The sequence below is a fragment of the Mesoplodon mirus genome (assembly GCF_964341445.2).
Source record: "Mesoplodon mirus genome assembly, chromosome: 5".
Taxonomy (NCBI): Eukaryota; Metazoa; Chordata; class Mammalia; order Artiodactyla; family Ziphiidae; genus Mesoplodon; species Mesoplodon mirus.
The window spans coordinates 93,830,620-93,851,537 of NC_138980.1; the positions used below are offsets into that span (position 1 = coordinate 93,830,620).

General features: G+C 37.9%; 1 protein-coding gene across 1 annotated transcript in view; it reads left to right on the forward strand.

Moving 5' to 3' along the window:
• Positions 1–20,918, forward strand: part of TMEM232 (transmembrane protein 232) — a gene marked incomplete at its 5' end in the record, with an annotated part of 240,883 nt that overhangs the window by 101,999 nt on the left and 117,966 nt on the right. Inside the window, 2 exon segments of the mRNA XM_082621232.1 lie at positions 8,693–8,711; positions 8,714–8,927. Coding sequence (XP_082477358.1) covers positions 8,693–8,711; positions 8,714–8,927 — 233 coding nt within the window.

Sequence of the window (20,918 nt, forward strand, 5' to 3'; positions counted from 1 at the left end):
TGGCATCTTTAGGATTTTCTGTGTATAGTATCATGTCATCTGCAAACAGTGACAGTTTTACTTCTTTACCAATTTGTGTTCCTTTTCTTTCTCTTCTCTGATTGCTGTGGCTCGCACTTCAACAACTATGTTGACTTCAGCAACTATGTTGATCAGGAGAAAGACAAGACATCCTTGTCTTTTTCCTGATATTAGAGGAAATGCTTTCACTTTTTCACCATTGTGAATGCTGTTTGCCATATATGGCCTTTATTGTGTTCAGGTAGGTTCCCTCTATGACCACTTTCTGAAGAGTTTTTATCATAAATGTGTGTTGAATTTTGTCAAAAGCTTTTTCTGCATCTGTTGAGATGATCATATGGTTTTTATTCTTCAGTTTGTTAATAGGGTGTATCACATTGATTGATTTTCATATGCTGAAGAATCCTTGTATCCCTGGGATCAAACCCACTTGATCATGGTGTATGATCCTTTTAATATGCTGTTGGATTCTGTTTGCTAGTATTTTGTTGAGGATTTTTGCCTCTATAATCCTCAGTGATATTGGTCTGTAAATTTCTTTTTTGTGTGTGATATCTTTGTCTGGTTTTGGTGTCCAGGTGATGGTGGCCTTGTAGAATGAGTTTGGGAGTGTTCCTTCCTCTGCAGTTTTTTGGATGAGTTTCAGAACGATGGGTGTCAGCTCGAATTCACCTGTGAATCATCTGGTCCTGGACTTTTGTTTGTTGGAAGATTTTTAATTATAGTTTCAATTTCAGAACTTGTGATAAGTCTGTTTATATTTTCTAATTGTTTCAGGTTCAGTCTTGGAAAATTGTCCCTTTCCAAGAATTTGTCCATTTTATTGGCATATAGTTGTTTGTAGTATTCTCTTATAATACTTTGTATTTCTGCAGTGTCAGTTGTGATTTCTCCTTTTTCATTTCTAATTTTATTGATTTGCATCCTCTACCTTTTTTTCTTGATCAGTTTGGCTAAAGGTTTATCAATTTTTTTTATCTTCTCAAAGAACCAAATTTTAGTTTTATTGATCTTTGCTATTTTTTTTCATTTCTATTTCACTTACTTCTACTTTGATTTTTATGATTTCTTTCCTTGTAATAATTTTGGATTTTCTTTGTTCTTCTTTCTCTATTTGCTTTAGGTGTGGGTCTTTTTCTTCTCTTGTGTTTCCTGCCTAGAAAAGTTCCTTTAGCATGTATTTGTTGTAAAGCTGGTTTGGTGGTGCTGAATTCTTTAGCTTTTGCTTGTCTGAAAAGCTTTTGATTTCTCCATCGAATCTGAATGAAATCCTTGCTGGGTAGAGTAATCTTGGTTGTAGGTTTTTCTCTTTTATCACTTTAAGTATGTCCTGCCACTGCCTTCTGGCCTGCAGAGTTTCTGCTGAAAAATCAGCAGTTAACCTTATGGAGATTCCTTTGTATGTTATTTTTTGCTTTTCCCTTGCTGCTTTTAATACTTTTTCTTTGAATTTAATGTTAGTTAGTTTGATTAATATGTGTCTTGGTGTGTTTCTCCTAGGGTTTAACCTGTGTGGGACTCTGCACTTCCTGAACTTGGGTGACTATTTCCTTGCCCATGTTAGGGAATTTTTCCACTATAATCTCTCTGAATATTTTCTCAGACCCTTTCCTTTTCTCTTCTTTTTCTGGGACCCCTATAATTCGAATGTTGTTGTGTTTAGTGTTGTACAAGATGTCTCTGAGATTGTCTTCAGTTCTTTTCATTGTTTTATCTTTACTCTGCTCCTCATCAGTTATTTCCAACACTCTCTCTTCCAGCTCACTTATTTGTTCTCCTCCCTCAGTTATTCTGTTATTGATTCCTTCTTGTGTATTTTTCATATTAGTTATTGTGTTGTTTATCTCTGTTCTTTAGTTCTTCTAAGTCTTTGTTAAACATTTCTTGTATTTTCTCAATCTGTGCCTCCATTCTGTTTCCGAGATTCTGGTTCATCTTTACTATCATTACTCTGAATTCTTTTTCAGGAAGGTTGCCTATTTCCTCTTCATTTATTGGTCTTGTAATTTTTTACCTTGCTTCTTCATCAGTGACATATTTTCTTGTCGTCTCAGTATTTTTTTTTTTTTCCTTTTGGTGGGTGGGATTGTGTTCTTGTCTTACTGGTTGTTTGGCCTGAGGCTTCCAGCACTTGAGTTTGTGGGCTGCTGCGTACTGCTGGGTCTTGGTGTCAAGATGAGGACTTGTGGGAGACCTCACTGTGATGAATATTCCCTGGGGTCTGAGGTTTTCTGTTAGTCCAGTGGTTTGGACTCGGAGCCCCCATCGCAGGAGCTCAGACCCAACCCCCAACTCATGAACCAAGATTCCACAAGCCATGCAGTTCTGAAAAACAAAGAAAATAAAAAAAAAAAGGAGCAGAACAATAACAGAGTAAAAAATAAAATAAAATTAGAAAACTAACAGATATGTTAGAAAAAATAAATTAATTTACAGATGAAACAACCAGAAGGTAAAAGAGAACCACAATAGAAAAAGACAGGAGGAAAAAAAAGCCTGAAAAGGCCTTGGCTGTGTGTGGCAGAACTTAGGTAGGGGCGGGGTTTAGGCAGTAGGCAGGGCCTATGCTTCAGACCCAACAGGGCCATAAAGGTGCTGGGAGGGGTGGGTGGTGGCGCTTAGACTCAGCACGGTAGGAGGCTCCAGCAGTGCCTCTAGCCTTGGAGGGTGGAGGACCAGGTCCGGGACCCCAGCAGGCTCCCTGGGCCCAAGTAGGTGGGGGAAATGCTAGGTCTGTTCCCACAGTTCTTCTATCTCAGAGGCTCCCTCCCCTTTGGTCTCTCTTCTTCTTCGCTCACTCCCTCCCCTCCTAGGCCCACGTGGCTGGAGAGGGCCCAGGAAGGCAGGGGACCGGGCCCAGGAAGGCAGGGGACCAGACCCGGAAGCCCAGCAGGCTTTCTGGGGCTGAGTGGGTGGGGGAAACGCCTGTGGTGCTTCCCCTGATCCTCCAGTCCTGGAGGTTCCCCTCCCATCTCCCTCTCCTCCTCTTCCCCCCTCTTGCCTCTCTCCTATGACCCTAGGACCCCCACAGCCAGAGGGTGTCTTGGAGGATGGAGAACCATGGCTGGGAGCCCAGCAGGCTTCCTGGGGCCCAAGTGGGTGGGGGAAACACCCTCTGTGCCTCCCCTGATCCTCCACCCCAGAGGGCCCCTCCCCTTCTGCCTCTCCTCTTCTCCCCCTTCCTCCCTCCTATGCCCCTAGGACCAGTGCGCCCTGGAAGGGGCCCTGGTGAACGAGGACCTGGCCAGGGAGCCCAGCAGGCTTCTGGGGGCCCAAGAGTGTGGGGGAAATGCCCGCAGTGCCTCCTCTGATCCTCCGATCCCAGAGGGTCACTTCGCAACCACTCTCCTTTTCTTCCCCCCATTCCAGGACCAACGCAGCTGGAGGGGGTTCTGGAAGGCAAAAGACCTTAACCAGGACCCCAGCAGGCTTCCCAGGGCCTGAATGGGTGGGGGGAACACACTCCACACCTCTGCTGATTTTCCGGTCCTGGAGGGTCCCACTGTCCGCCTCTCCTCCTTTTTCCCTCCTCCCTCCCATGCCCCTAGGACCCACAAGGTCAGAGGGGGCCCTAGAGAATGGAGGACCAGGCCTGGTAGCCTAGCAGGCTTCCTAGGGCCCAAGTGGGTTGGGGAAATGCCCTCCGTGCCTCCCCTGACCCTCCAGTCCTGGAGGGCCCCTCCCCATCCTCCTCTCCTATTCTCCCCCCACCTCCCTCCTATGCTCCTAGGACCCACGTGGCCCAGAGGGGGCCCCAGAGAACAGAGGACCAGGTCTGGGAGCCCAGCAGGCCTCCCAGAACCCAATTGGGCAGAGGAAATGCTAGGTGCACTCCCCCCGATCCTCCAAGCTCCCAAGGGTCCCAGCAGGCGTGGGAACCCCTCCCCTCTCCCAGCCACCCCTCAGGGGCACTGGTCCTGTCTGGCCTCCACTTCCCCTCCCCCTCACTCCCCTCCACATTCTACCCAGTTGCTTGGGGTTCCTCCCATTTTCTTGGGTATTGAGGTCCCCCACCAGCATCCAGCAGGTGCCCTAGTTGTAGGGAGACGTGAACTCTGCATCCTTCCATGCTGCCATCTTCCTAATGTACTCTTTAAGCAGCAAAATAGAATAAACAGCACTATTAGTCTCTATTCTCGCAGTAACAATCTCTCTCATCCCCCACATATGGCTCTTCTTTTGACATAAATGGAAACTCTTAAACGTGGAAAGGGAGGTGTATTTTTGAAAGAGTGTGGTTTCTTTAAATACTTATGAATAGAATTCCAGTATAACAGATATGTTGTTTTAAGAAAACAAAAATATTTGTAGAGTTTTTACTGTTCACCAGCCACTGTGCTAAGTATCTTACCTTTATTAACTCATCTAAGCACCATCACCCATACGGATAGAGGATCTGAGTCTAAACGATTAAAAGAAGTAGCTGGTGGTGAATGCACCTATGAGTGAGTTTAACCCAAAGGCTTTGCCATTTCCATGTCATCCTGCCTCCAAAATTAGATATAAACAAGGAACTAACATTTATTGAAGAACTTTTGTGTGCCAGACACTATGCTAGAAAATATATTCACGTTTTGTGTTTAATTTTTACAGTAACCTAGAAAGGACAGTATTATTTTTATTCTATTTTAGGAATGAGGAAACATGCTTAGAGTGGTTAAGTAACTTGTGCAAGATCACACAACTTGTAAAGTGGGAAAATGGATATTCCCATCTAGTCCTTTTCTTAATCTACTACATCAGTCCTTTTTAAACTTTAATATATTCAGGAGTAGGGCCTGAAATTCTCTATTTAGAACATGCTCCTAGGTAATGACAATAATAATGGTCTAAGGACCACAATTTTAACAAGGAGTTACTCATGCTGTCCTCCTTTGTGAGATTTTATAGCTCCTGTAGGAAATAACCTTTTGAGACCACCAGTAAGTCACTTATATTTAAATTTTGAAGTTTGAAGAAAAAATTATAATTTTTTTCACAAATAAGTTAAATGTTCCCAGGTCTAAGACTACTTAAGGACAGGTGGAGACCAAAAACAGAGACATAGTAAGAGATGGAGACAAAATTTAATGCAAACTATGCCACAGTGGCTTAATATCCTATTTCTTTCTCTTTTATTCCATCATGTCAAGGGTAGTGTGAGTTAGCTTAAATTTTGGTACTACATTTCCCTAATTATTGATGGAAAATTCAGAACTCTGGACAGGCTTTTATTTTCTTTTGTATTGCTACTACATCATAATTCCTTGCATAATTTCACCTGCTCTGACATCCATCTTCTTGCCAACCTAAATGAATCCTGGTTTTTACCATCGTTATGCCCAATATAAAGACAGAAGAGTGGGTATCTGACCTTGCATGTTGCTACAATCTATGTGAGAGAGAAATATTCTTCAGGAATACCACTTTTTCAATTTTAATACTAAATCAGTAAAATTATCAGATAATAAAATTTGCCATTTTTTTCTTAATAAAAAATGTCAAGTTTCAACAATGCAATAAGAAAGATCCTGAATTTTAAAACTTGCATGGCATTGCTAAGAAAATAGGCACACATGATAAAAATGTATAAATAATGTATAAAGATTGGAGCTTGGGGTAGTATTCATTGGCAGTCAATAGTAGTAAATTCATGAATTTGGAATCTGAATAATGGTCATTCATATTTTGGGTAAGTTTACTTCCAAGAAGTATAGATTTATACTTATGCACCATTGGCATAAATAAATTCATAGTCTCTGAATTTTAAAACGAGAATAATATCTTTAAGAGAAGGAAGACTCTTTAGAATAGAGATGACTGGAAGTGTAATTATAATCCTATTTGATAGATTTGTTAATATAAAAGTGGCTTTGTAACATTTGTTTTCAGCATGAAGAGGTTAGATCAAGTCTTCTCAAGATTGGTGGTGGAAGGATCTTATAAAAACCAGAGCATCAGTGTCTGTCTTAGGGTAGCCCTGAAGCAAGTGATGCCTATTGAGCTTCTCACTATTGGCTAGACAGATCATCCTTTGTCATCTAAGTGAATCCTCACAAAACACTGAGGTGGTAATTATTATCTCCACATCACAAATGAAAAACAAAATGGAACCAAACTAAACACAAAATATAGACCTGGAGAGGTTAACTAAATTCCCCATTTGCATTTTAAATTAGTAAATGGGGGCTTCCCTGGTGGCGCTGTGGTTAAGAATCCGCCTGCCAATGCAGGGGACATGGGTTCAAGCCCTGGTCCGGGAAGATCCCACATGCCACGGAGCAACTAAGCCCGTGCACCACAGCTACTGAGCCTGTGCTCTAAGAGAGCCCACGAGCCACAACTACTGAGCCTATGTGCCGCATCACTGAAGCCCCTGTGCTCTAGAGCCCGTGCTCTGCAGCAAGAGAAGCCACCAGAATGAGAAGCCTGCACACCACAAAGAAGACCCAACACAGCCAAAAATAATAAATTAATTGAAATAAATAAATAAATAAATAATAAATAAATTAGTAAGTGGGATAGCCAGACCTGATTTCAGATCTTTCTAACTGCAAAGCCCCATATTCTTTCCTGGCTTTTTCCTGCAGGAAAACAAACAAAACCTTTTATAGATAGGCAAATATGCCTTTGACTGATATTTGAAGCTACATTTCCATAAGTTGAATGCCTTGGACGTCATTGAGGGCGGAAAATTAACATGGGCTTTCAACCAGGGAACCATTGTGAAAGATGTGGCAATGCCGTCATTTTGCTATTTGAGAGAGCTGGCATCTGGATCTATATAACCTATCCAGTCTGGGAGGGAAGAAAGCAAAGCATAGCCAAATGAGACAAAATGAAAAGAGCATTAAGATTCTATAATGCAGGGTAATGCTCTCCTGGAAACAATGTATTTTACCAGAAATTATGTGATGAGAAGACATTATTTTTGTTGGTCCAGTCACTTACACATTTATTAATTCATCATTCTCTCAGCAGTGGAAGAGCTCATAGTAGTATGTTTGTGCAACTATATGTTGTTACTGATTTTGAAGTACCTTTTCTTATGAAAAAATTAATCCAGAGAAACTAAGCAGAATAAACAGCCAGGTATTGTGATTAACATTTTACAGATGAACATGCAGACTTTGAGACATTAAATAATGTCCTAAAAATCACAACAGCTACTGAGTGTTCTTGGCACAATTTAATTTCTTGTTTGAAATTGAATGCTTTTTCCATGATTTCGACCTAGTTAATAAGCAAGATACACAACTGGGAATAGTATAAACATAATTGTATACTGATTTCAACATCCAGAGATAATTGAAATCAAAGATATTTAAGAATAGGTATATTTCAATGAGGGCTAGTGATAAAGTTCCTTTACTGAAATAGTGAAAATACAGCTCTCTTTTTTAAATGTCAGTATTAATTTTCTAGCACTTTGAGGCTATTTTGAGCCCTCATTTCATTTTTTTTGATGCTTACCTATTTGCATGATTTTCACCGTATTTTTTTACACATGTTTTTTGCATGTTATTCTTTCTCATCATTTCACAGTATTCCATATATATTTTACTTTGCCTTTTGCTGTTTTCCTTATTGCTTTAAACCTTTATTTTTTCAATCTTTATTATAAGATTGTTCTCATTTTTTCCACTGTAATTTTGTCTAGATAATGCAATAGTCAGTCTTTAAATAGTAATTTCATTGAGCTAATCCTGATCTTGGAATCCTAAAGAGGTTAGTTAGATATTCATATGCAGAAAAAAATTTTTCATTCCTTTGTTTTCTACCATAGGATCTATAGACATTTAAAATGAATCCTGAGTGACTGGTAATGAGCTGCCCAAAGATGGATAATATTAAATAAAATGGAAAGAACTTAAATAACAGGAGGCAGCACCTAACTTTGTTATGAGAAAGAGAGTTTTTAATATTAGCATATTGTAAACACTAAAAAAAGTATAATACATGACATTTTGAAACTTACATCTTCATTTATTATTACTGATACCAGCCAAGGAAAACATGCCTCTAGCTGTCTCAAAAGAAGATATAATTAAAAATCAGTCATGGACTGATATTTATTGAATATAAATAGGAAAATTCAGAAAATTGCTCTTCCCTGAATAAAAATTGCTTAAGTATTGTGGAATTTTTGTGTTAGGTTTTTTTTCTATATTAGGACATATTCAATTTAATATAAATCTAAAGCCTAGAACATCTCCAATGAAAGCTAAATATAAAGCCCTTTTTGTTTTTTTACTTTACTCAAGTTTAGTGCTATAGAAATTTTCTGTTGACTTCAAGGAAAGTTTAGATTATGCACAGAGAAATGAAATTCTGACTTAATAAAACATTTGTATTACTTCAACTGATTGCTTAATTTCTTATTACATATTACAAATGCTTATGAAATTCTTGTGTGGGAAGTATACAAATTTAAAATAGAAATTATATCATTACATTTTTGAAATTTCAAGACTGATTTCCTTCATGCTTAATTGTTTATTTCATTGAAAATTCTTGTTACGATTTTTAAAATCTTTTGGGGAACTGCATTTCTCTATTAAAGCTTATTTTAGTAGGAAGAATGCAACATTAGTCAAAGAAAATAAACATGCATTTTAACTTTAATAATAATACATCTTTTTTTCTCATTTAATTCTATGTCAACTGGTTATTTTTTCTTTTCTTTCAACAGGCTGAGATAAATGACCCAACTGACCTTTCACAAGTTATAGTACAAAAGTTTCATCAAATATAGGGGATGAAAATGTCTCCGAATATATAGGATGGAGAATTGCCAAACTATTCTTCCCTTCCACTGATACCTGTGTTCTTCCTTTGAAAAAACCATCGATAAGACAGCACCAAATGAAATATCTGAACAAAAAGTGGGATTCCATGAAGAAGAGAGTTCTACAATTTACTGTAAGGTAAAGTGAAGCACTATTCCAAATAGTTCAGTTATTCTAACATATTAGATTTTGGAGTTATATAAATTATATATAATCATGTGCCACATTATTTAACTCAGTTTCTCTTTTTTAATTCAAATCTTGGCTCCACCACCTCCTAGATATTTTATCATAAGCAAGTATTCCTTTCTCAGAAAGTATTTCCTCATGCTTAAAATAGGTATTATTATGTAATATAAATCAATGTTTTAATAAAGTGAAAGCCTCTCTTCCATAGTGACCTACATTTGCCTAGTTTACCCCCATCTCTCCCTATCATTAAATGCTACGTATCCTTCCAGCGTCTATAAAATGTCAATATAATAAATTATAAGTATATTTAAAATTTTCTCTCCATTTTCCACTATGGTTTATGGATTTTTAAAAGTCTTTTTAGGAAAGTTCTTTTCATTTTAAGATTAAAATGTTGTCACATTTCTCCTAATACTTTTAAGGATTCATTTTGAACACTTTAATCATTGGTCCATTTGAAATTTTTTCTGGTATGTGGTGTGATGTACAGATCCATGTGGCTACTCAATTATCCCAGCAATATTTATTGAGTGATCTATCTCCCTTCAATATTTTCCCGATTTTAAATATCTTTATCAAATATGAAATGCCCATTTATTTTCTTTTTCTATGTTCTAAAATTTCAATAATTTGGAATTATCTACTCTTTTAAGCTTTGGTAGAATTTCCTCTTAAACCATTAGTACCTTATAGCTCTTCTAAGGGTAGTTCTTTGTCAAATTCTTCTGTTTTATGTGGCTCTTGGCAGGGCTTATGTTCAGCCATAATGTGCAGGTACAGCTGGATTCCGTTCTTACGGTTTGAGGCCCCTGCCATAAAAGTATCTGGAGTATCAGTCCTGAATAGCGGTCTCTTTAGATCTTTCTCCTTCTTTTTAAGTCAATTTTAGCAAATTATGCTTTCTTTAAATATTACATGTTTTATTCCATTTTTCTGAATTTTTTGGCCATAATTGAACAAAATAGCATCTTAAGATTCCTTCTATTTTCTCTGTTTCTGTGGTTATCCCCTTCCCCTTAACTAATTCTCATTTTGTGTATTTGCATTTTGTCCCTTTTACCCTTCTTAAGTTGTTTGGTATTTTATCTATTTTATATTATTTTTTCAATGAACCAGCTTTTGGATTCTAACTCATGTATTTTTGTTCTTATGTTTATGAGTCTGTTACTACTTCTTTGATCTATTTTGTGGCTTACTTTATGATTTCTTGAAGAAGATGCTAAATTATTTGGGAAGTTTTCTTCCTCAGCATTTGCCTAAATCATTATCTGAGTTCCAAAATCATGTGACTGTTGCTGCCCAAAGGTGGACTTTAGTGCAGGGTAATAATTGGGTGAAACAAAGCAAGGAGTCAAGTTTTCCTTTTGTGCACACAAGTAGTCAAGAGAAAAATAGACACATGCTTGAGAAGAATTTTGACATAGGTTTAAGCACTTTTTCAAGAATTCTAAAGCCAGTGAGGAATATATGTAGAGCTGAGATTAAGGATCACACAGTCTGCACTTTAGTAGTCTTGTGTGGTGTATAAAAATGTTCTTCAGCATGTGTTATAAATATCTATAAAATTGCAATATGTTCAAGGTGTAATGGAAAGGCCAGCTTTAAATGTTATGAGTATTGAGATTTACTTTTGAATCCCCAAATGTCTTCTGTACATTTTCAAGGACCACAGACACGGAAGAAAAATCAGTGTGGGACCAGAGAGGACACTGTACTTTGGTTTCTCATTGTGGTCAGTTAAAGGAAAAGATAGAAAGAAAGAAACTAGAAAAATAAAAGAAATGGGGTATTGACCAAAGGAGATTAAAGAAACAGTGGGAGAAAGGGTAAATAGACAGTATAAAGGCAGCTGGAGATGAATGATGCCCACTGGGACACAGAAAGGAAGGACCTAGAGAGATAGAGATAAGGTGACATATTGGGAATGCTTAAAATAACAGAACAGAGAAATAAATGTTAGGAGCAGAGAGAAAGATGAAAGAGATCAAAAGGAAAGGGAGAAGATATAAGTAAGGGGAGAGGCATACCGAGAATGGAAAGTACAATGGAGACATATGCACAGGGTTTGGGGACAGGGGTAGAGAACATGCAGGGTCAGAGAAGGAGGCATAAGAGGCAAGGGGTGGGGTTAAGACCCAAAGAGTCCTGTAGGTTTTGAAGGATTAGTATATGAGATTTCTCCTCAGCCTACAGTTCATTACATAAATGAGAATCATCCATCACTGATCTTTAAAAAATGTTATCTTCTTATCCATTTTTTCACAGCTCATTACAGCCTCTAGAAATTAAACTTAGGGTCTCTGGCTTGAATGAGAGCCACAGCAGCACAGCAGTCTGAGCTTCCCTCTAGCAGAAGTCCCTTGGGGCGGCACAGGGTGACTTTCACATTGCACCCTTCACACTGTAGAGCATGGGAACTGTGCCCCCTGGAGTTGTGCATTTTGACAGCTCCAGTAAGGGATGAACTGATCCCTGGCTACACCAGATGTGAGTGGAATAGGGCTAGAGTTCAGTGATATCAAGACAAAGGCTAGGTCAGTCCTGGTTGAACAGTCTCTACTGTCTGTTTGGGGTAAGGGATAGACCTGCTTTTAAAAAAGTTGTTGAAAAGCATGTTTAAGCTTTAACTTTATCTTTTAGTGCATTGAAAAAATGGCTCTGGCTCACTAAACATTAACTGTGGGAAATGTTGTTTCTTCCATTTGCTTGATTCTCCATCTAGTGAACAGTCCCGTAGCTATAGCTCCTTTTGTCATTTCTCCACCTCCTCCCACGTCCAGGTCCACAGACTGGAATTAATGCAGTTAATGAACTTCTGAGCATGATGGAATCCTATAGATAAAGCATAAAGACATAATTTAAAGCCCACTGTATGCTTAGCTCTTTTTCACCTTTTAAAGGTCTTCTTGCATAGGGTCATATCACCAATTCCTTATCACGTATTCCTAGAAAGCTCCGTTTTGTGTTTTCATCAAAAAGCAATGTGTAAGATAGCAAGAAGGCCAACATTTAAGGACTCCTACAGAAGATGGGGCACATTTAAGAGGTAGGAAGACAGAAAATTTAAGATAATATGTTTCTGTATTGCCATGGAGCACTGAAGTGTACCTATTTCAGTGCAAAAATGTGAACATTTACCAGTAAGGAGAACATAGGAGCTTCCTTGTTGCTGAAGCATCCACTATTTCTGATGACCTATCACTTTTTCCCCAAAATATTTTTCTTCACTTGTGTTTTTAGCCTGTAAAATTCTCTGAAAATGGGAATTCTTTCTTTATATGTTTACAAATATATATATTTTGCTTTGAATGACTTGCAGATCTGATCTCTTTCCTTTACAAAATTTTTCAAAAGAAAATTCATTGTTTTGCTTCTGTACATTGAATTTTTGGGGTTTTGCTTTGTAGTGGGACATGCTGTTGGATGCATGCTCTTCTTGCCCCTCAGCATTTTTTAAAAAAATGAAAAAATCATTATGTTCCTTTACTATATCATAAAAACTGCAGCCCCAAACCGAGGCATAGTATACTTCTACTTCAAAGCATAGTTTTTTCCTTTTCTCTCTTTATCAGTAAAACTATCTTAAATTTACCTTAAGGCTGAGAATTCAGAACTCTGAAGATCAAATTTTCAAAAACCAGTTTCTACATCTATACTTATTGGCTTCTGAAGTTTCTTGTCAGTGTATTTTCTAAGCTTATGCCTTGAAACCCTAAAAACTCACAAACTAATTATTCGCACACATGTAAAGACTAGGAGAATATTAACTTAAAACTTTATCTCTGATTAGGCTTAGTTTGCTCACAAATTTTATATCAGAAGACTTCATTCATAAGACCAGCACCTGGAAGAGAGCCCAGCTGAAACAAGCAAGAACTGACTGAGAACATCTGTAGTCATTCAGGCAGGACATTTTACATAGCTGACTTCATAACAGGGTGGTCGTACCAAAGGCTACTGTGTATCCTATGAATCCTCCTTTATATAAGGAGCCAATTCCAAGGTAGTGGAGCTAGGCGTAGCTAACATTTGCTGAATGGAGACGACGTGGGGAAAGGTGGATACCACAGTGTCCCGGGAGATAGGTTTTACTGGAAAGACCAACAGTGAGCAGCAAAAAGAGGCACGTGGTCCCCATTTCTCATTGTCTCAGTGGAAGGGATGCTGGAGTCTGGGCAAGCAACTGGACATTAAACTAGATTTGCGTTTTGAGGGGAGAGACACTGCATGACTGCTATTCTACATTCTTATAATGGAAGGGTGAAACTGCCTTCTCAAGGAAGAAATAAACATTTTGGGCCCAGTTGCCAAGTCACCTGAGGTAGGTGGGCATCAGCTGGATAGGGATGCTAGAAATGCCAGATGCTCAGGACTTGGAGCCCTTGGGAAGCGGTCTTAATGGTTGTAATAGGAAGCCACTGGCCTCCCTGATGAGTTGAGTTTACAACATGGGAGATGCTTAGGACCCCTAATTCTAGCTTCCAAGTTGCCGGGCAATTCAAGATGAATCTCCAGTGTTATAGTCAAACAATTCTGTTTGCCACCCTACATGAGTACATTTTATAAACAAGGCACTATGCTAAGCACTACCCTTAGATGTAGATTGATTATTTTATCCATTTTATAGATTTTATATATCTATAAAATCTCTGTTTTGTAGATATGAATACTGAGAGGTTAAGTAATTTGCCCAAGAATTTATAATCATTAAGTGCTAGAGTTTGAATTTAAACAAATGCTTTCTGATTCCTGAGTCTACTCTGCTGATGTCTTTCCCCTCATGTGGGACTTCATGTGATGGTAAAGCCTTGAGCAGTTGTTAAAAAAAACTTATCTTCAAGTCATAAGAAAAGACTTTTTATAAGTATTTTTTTCAATTTCTGTATCTTGATTTTCAGAACTTGACTTTGATTAAGGAACATTTTTTTCTGGGCTCTGCATCTTTCTAGCTAATATTAGGAAATCTATGTCAGATGAGGCACTTTCCATTAAGTAGTATGATTTTTAGCTAAAGTCAATGGAGGAAAAAATATATTATAAATATATCTATTTGGAGAGAGAGATTTAAAAAAGGAGAGCTCCAAAAGATTCTTAAATAAAATGCTTTAAACACATCTGTCTAGTTCTGTTTCATGCAGGAGAAAAAAGTCTGTGCCTCCTTTACAGAATATCAAGAATGTTTATCTTATAGCTTTTTTTCTGATTGATTTAGAGTAAGTTACTTAACTTCTTTGAGCCTTAGGCTCCTAATCTTTAAAAATGTAAAAGTTGTACATTCCTCTTAGGTTTGTCCTGAGGATAGAAAGAAAGAATGTATGTAAAGAGTCTGGACATGTTAGTTTCTTATCCTTTTGTTCTATAATTGAGTAGATTTTCTAAAATATTTATTTTCTTCATAATATAATATTTATTAATACAATCGTGATAAATAATATGTGGAAAATTTACGTAAGTTATGAATTACTGCTAGAAACTTTTAAAAAAGAACATACAGTTTCCCGATGATTTCATTTTTGGTTATGTTTTGCTTCCCTTCTTGTTTCTGGTTTTCGAATTAAAACACAATTCAGATCTGGTTCCAAGTCATACATGCATTTTGAGGGTACAGTATCAAGACCCATTATGGAAGAGTAAAGTTTGGAATCTTGATAGTTCATATGGCTGATTTTAATTTTTCAGCTGAAGAGAAATAGAGAACGTGAATGGGTCTTCAGAGATGGGCCTCTATGTTTTGAATTTTGTGAAATATTTTATTATTAAAATGTTGGTTAGATGATCAGCTCAGATCAATCATTTAAAGTGTTAAAATTTCTAGAGTGAAGTAGTATTGGAAGTGAAGTCCAATTGCCAGTGACAGGACTGTGCAAAATACATCCATTTCCAATACATGACTCTGTTTACCTCCGGTCTTCCCTAGGAGATAGGTCAGTCCCCATCTATCTTAGGTTGTCTCCTCTCCTTTCCTGCCTTTCCAGTGGAACCTTGGTCTGAATAGGAACTCTAGGTGTTATCAGTGGGGCCATAGCTTTAGCTGCCACTTTCACTGCAGTGGCGTTGTGCTTATAAGACAGGTGTCCAGCTTCAATACGATCATCAACCCCAGGAGTTCTCCATTCACAGTAACATGATGTAATGCAGAATCTTAAAAATGGCACAGGTATTAAAATGAACTGGAAGAGATGTAAAAACATTCTATTGATATGTTTCAAATACAGATCAATTAGATTCAAATGACAGCCATATGAGAAGACAAAAGTTGTGCAACAGAAAACAAAAACAAAATCTGTTTTTTTGTGTTTTGTTTTTTTATGTGCACTTTGCTCTTTCAAAGAAAAGGGCAGTGTTGTTTAGCTTGTGATGAAATGCTTTTGCAGTGGTTGACAAGTGTTTATTACCTGCTTTAATTAGAACGTAAACTTGGATATGACGTTAATCAAATTGGAGTAGTCTTCCCACTCTCTAGATTCTCAGAAAATATGAAGTCAGTCAGTTAAAGAGCTTAATCTTCCCCAGTTTCTAAATGTCTCCTTGGTAGGATCAAGTACTCGATCGGGCATATGAATCTTTGAAAACCTTAGTACCCAGGGCAGGTGCTTTCTGTCCACCTGTCAGAGCAAATGTTGCTCCCCAACTAACCCAGTCTTTCCTGGGCTCTTGGTACGGATTTAAATGGTAGGGAGAAAACAGAACTCCTGATACACGTTGCATATTCCTTCAGTAAGCATTAACTATACATCTCTGTGTGCAGGCACTGTGTTAGGCACTAGGAAGACAAAGACAAACTACGCTTAGAGTGTAATTGATGGTTTCTTGTTCAGAATGACTGATTGTGTCTCTAGCATATTGGTTTTCCACCATAAAGACATTTGGGACTTTGCACCCACAATTTTCTATTTTTTTTTGTATTTTCAGTTATTCAATACAATTTAGTAGTACCTGACCTATAGTAGACATTTAATAATTATTGAATAACAAATACTAAGCAGAAGGGCACAGGATGTGCAAAGCCCAACCCCCCCAGTGAAATTGAGCATGAAGCATTTAAGGAACTAAAAGAACAGTTGTGTAGCTGGGTCACTGAGACCACAGGAGGATGAAGTTGAAGAGTTGGTCATGGTTTTCAGCTTTATCTTAGAAGCCATAAGAAGGCACTGAATGTGTGTTATATGGTAGAGTAAGGAGTGAGGAGTGGTGTGTGTGTGTATGTGTTTGAGGTTGTGACATGACCGTTGGTGTGATGTACCTTGGGCAAGTCACTTAACTTCTCTAAATCTGAATGTTTTTGTCTATAAAATGGGGTAATGATAACACCTTTCTTGTTGGTACTTATGAGAAATCAATGAGGTAGTCAACTAAAAGTGCTTACTATAGTATCTGGCACAGAGTAAGCACAAAAATGTTTATTATTATTGTATTAATAAATATATGGTGGCATAATTATAAATGTAATATAATAATATACTGATATGTTATTGATCAGTATAATAAATATATTAGTTTTATTACTATGTATCATAGTCATTTTCATTGTTGTCATTGTTGGCTTTGTTACGTTGGGAAAGTGCATAGGATGCTATTGTAATACAGCGTGCACTAGGTTGGTGGTAATACAGATGGAAAGGAGGCAGATGGATTTGCATAAGATTTGGAAGAAAAAGCAATAGAATTTGATGATGATTAGATAGAATGACAGGAGGTGCGGAGAGGAAAATGTCTTTTCCAGATTGAACAACTAGTCTAATAGTGGCGCGATTCACTGAGACAAGGGGTGATGGGGGAGAGTAGGGTGTGGTTTGGGTTAGGGAAAGATGCTGAATTTGAAGTAGTGCTTTGGAGAGCTTTAAGTGGAGAAGTCAAATAGAAAGTGAGTTTCACAGTACTGTTATTCAGGGACACAGTCTGGGCTGAGTCACTGAATGAAGGTGGTGACTAATGTCATGGGCACAAGCAACACTGCCTTGGTAAAGAACATCAAGTGAGATGAGAGGCAGATCTGGGGTGGAATTTTGAGGAATACCACTGTTTAATATCTGGAAGGAAGAGAATGATAGCAAAATAAACAACAAACCAAACCTTAGATATAGCCAGAGAGGTTGGAGAAAATCTGCAATTTATAACAACTTGAGAAAAATTCTGATGGATGGTTCTGATAACTAATTAGTATATAGTAATGCTTTAAAAATTTTTTAAGTCTATGGAGATGTTGATTTCAAGGATGGACAAGGGAGAATTTCCAAAATAATCTACCTAGATAGTGATCGAATATCCCTCTTTGAGTATCTCTGAGCAGCACTTTCTGCTCACTACACAAAAAATATAAATGCAGATGACAAAAGGATTGCAGTTTTTTATATATGACGCATACTTCCAAAGACCTTGCAGTATCTACCTAACAACAACAACAAAAAGTTAAGTGCCAAACCAATGCATGAAGCTTTCTAAGTTTGTAGACAAGATCCATTGGTCAGGAAGGGCACTAATACTGTATACTGTATATAATAATATATGTATATGTATGTACACATGACAGAAATGAATTTCTAACCTCTAATGAAATATATGCATGTATCAAAATACCAAGAAATTATGAAGTTAGATTATCACTTAGAAACATATCTTAACGGTCTTTCTGGTTATTTCATAGGCTTATCGGCCTTTTGAAAATTTCACCACTCTTTCCACTCTTTTTAAAAGATAAGATTTGTTAATGCTGTATTTATATCATTAGCAATGGCACAGTGTGTCTCTTCTGTTAGTTTATCCAACAAACAAAGGACGAAGATAAACATTTAGGAGATTAATTTCTTCCCATAACATTTTTAGGTCCAGTACTTCATGTCCTCCATTTTTATTTGAGAAAGTAAAACTCAGACCAAACAAGTTAACCTGACTATGTGAAAATGTTCATGCCAAGGACTGCAGTGAAATCAGAGGCCACAGAGCAGGTTCAAAATGTCCTCCAAACAGGCCCTGGATGTTCTATAGTATGGAATCTGGTGGAGGATAGCAGTGACCAGAGGAGGGCATGAGGGAAGACCCAGTCAGGAGAATGAGAGATGGTGCCATGAATGTATGAGAATTGTGTGATAAATCTGTTTCATGCATGTCTTCATTAACTCCAAACTACATTGCTGCTACATTTCTAGAATTTCTGCATTTGTTTATAAATTCGGTGTGTGCTGCATATTTTTTTCTTCCCCAAACTTAGTTTTCACATTATAAATTCCCTTTTCATTTGTTTTTTTTTTCTTTCCCTCATCTTCTATCTCCTTCTTAAAAGGGTGCATCTATATCCAACACTAATCATGCCTTATATCTTTAATAAATTGTCATATCCATTTATCATTCTGAACAGCTTCCACCTTCAACGCCAACTCTCACTGCAATATAAGATCAGTAATTGCTAAGCATCCATCATATCTGAAGTGATATGTCACTAAATTCTTGGCTCTTCACAATAGTTCACTAACCTGAGTCTTGTCGAGTTAGAACTAATGTTGATTGGTCCTCTTTCTGTTTTATTTTTTCCTACATCAAGCTATTCAAAGGAAAAAGCCTATCTTTAACCTTGTAATTTTACTAAACCATTTATACAAGCAAACCAGTATTGTCACACAGAAGTCTAAGCACAGCTGGCTGACAAATCTACCAGCTATCAGCATACTGATATCTAGCAAGGAAAGCTTGTAATAAGTGAATTATAGCAAAAAAAAAAAAAAAAAAGTCACATATAATGCTTTCTCTAGCTTCTTTTCCTGCTGGGGTATAAAAAGCATGTGTTGCAGCCAGCAGTGATTTTTCAGGGGCCCCTCTCTAAAGGCCAAGCATTTAAACAAAAGTTGACATAGTCATCCTTATGAATTCTCAGATGCCTATGGGTCTTATTCCTGTAATGTTCACCTTCTTCTGTCCATAGATAAAATATAGGAAGAAGGACAATAAACAGTGAATTCCATTTGGCACTCAGACAACTTACCTGACAGAACCATATCTGGTTGTGAGAGAGGAGTCTGGGAAGTGACACAGTCCATGGGCTTAGGCAGGGTCCTTAACCCCTGCCGGGAAGCTGGGCCAGCACCTCTCTGTTAATATCTGCATGTTGACCTCTGAGGCATTTTAGTCAAGTGTGAGTTGCGTACTTTCAGGTTTATTTTCAGCGTATCACTGTATCACAGAAGTGGTGATAGAGGCGATAGGGAGCAGTGGAAGTGGCCGCAGGAGCAGCTGGCAAAAACCAAAACAACTGAGCAGGCCCAGCCTTCTTAAATCTACCGGCAAGACCCTCTGCTTCATTTTAGAAAAGCTACCGACATTTCCCTATTCATCTAGCTGTCTGCAGTCATCACAGAGCACTTTGCTGTCACACACAGTTCTAAACACAGCTGGCCAAAGAATCAACCACATGGTAAACATCCTGATATCCAGCAGGAAGAGGATGTGACAGGTGCATGCATATAAAAGAAAACCTCGAATAAAGTAATGCACAAGTTCCCTTCTCCCACTCTTGTTCCATTCCATATACTACTCTATTAATAATCCCCACGTTACGAAAATCTCTAAATTCTTGATGCTAGAATACCCATCGATATTACACATGAGTCCAGATAGAACTGGTGAGTAGTACTATTACCGTCAATTCTTTCACTACTGGCTCAAGAAGCAGTCACTTTAGCCTCGTATTTCAGAGCTGTATTGCCACTAGGTCAGATATGTTCAGGAGTATGATAAAGTGATAGGCCCCAAGTCATGGTAATTTGGCTGGAAGATATGAAAAAGAAGCATATAATTGTTTGGGGGAGGACATATAGACAGAACACTCTGTATTTAGGAAAGAATATACTTAAATAAACAGAAGCACTAAAAGAGTTCTCAAGAAGGCATTTTCTTTCTTTCCTTTCTATAGTCAGGGATGCATCTAATCTGTGATTCAATAGGGTTTGCAGTCATCAGAAACAGAAATTATTCAGTATTCGTATGCTCTGTTGCCAAGCAAACCTCACTGTCAGAAAGCTGTTCCCCTTTCATGTGGCTATATGGTACCACATGAATGGGAATTGGACAAGAGGGCAGTTAATTTGATTGATGTAGACCGCCATTGTGGGCAATTCAGACGCCTGAAATTCCCTTTAGGACTTGAATGATCCTATTTGCCTGTTTTGGTGATTTACAACAGTGGAATAATAGGAATATTTTCTCTCCAGTGTGTGGTAGGCCACCTTCAGTGCTCTTTTCTCAGCCCACTTGCATTTAAATTCAATTGGAGACTAAAATGAGGAAAGGTAAGATTAATCATAAAATATATTATTATTTTCAAGTTCAAGTAGATTTTTAAAGTAACTAGACAACAATCTGAGGGAGAACAGGCAGGCACCGAAAACAAAACAAAACAAAAAACCATCACTACCACCATAGCAGTATAAGGTTGCTGGAAAAAAAAATTGGTCAGTTTAACACCTACTGGTGTCTGTAAGGTGTGATAGAAAGTGCACTTCTAGTCTTTTTGTATAACTGGGACCACAAAAGATTACTATGGTTGGCACTGTCTTGGTAGAAAATGGGTTACTATTAGGGAGTCACTGAGGAGGAAACTAGCCCAGAGCAATAAACGTTTTCTATGTTTTAATGGTAAGGAAACTGAAGTCTGATTTGGTCAGGGAAGTAGGTAGCATTGTCGCACCAGCCAGATCCCTTCACCTCTCATTCTTCCTTTCTTCCTTATCACTCCCCCCTCCCCCTGCTTAAATTCTGGTAGACATGTGAGTGGACTAACAAAAGGAGAATGGTTTAATTTTCTATAATTATGTGGATCTCAGCGTGCCTGTTTGAGAACATCTGGGGGTACTGCAGATCTATTGTTTCTTCCATATTTGAAAAACTCCCATAATTTTCATAGAGAGGTAGCAACATTCTAATAGTTGAAATAGACTCCCTTTTAAG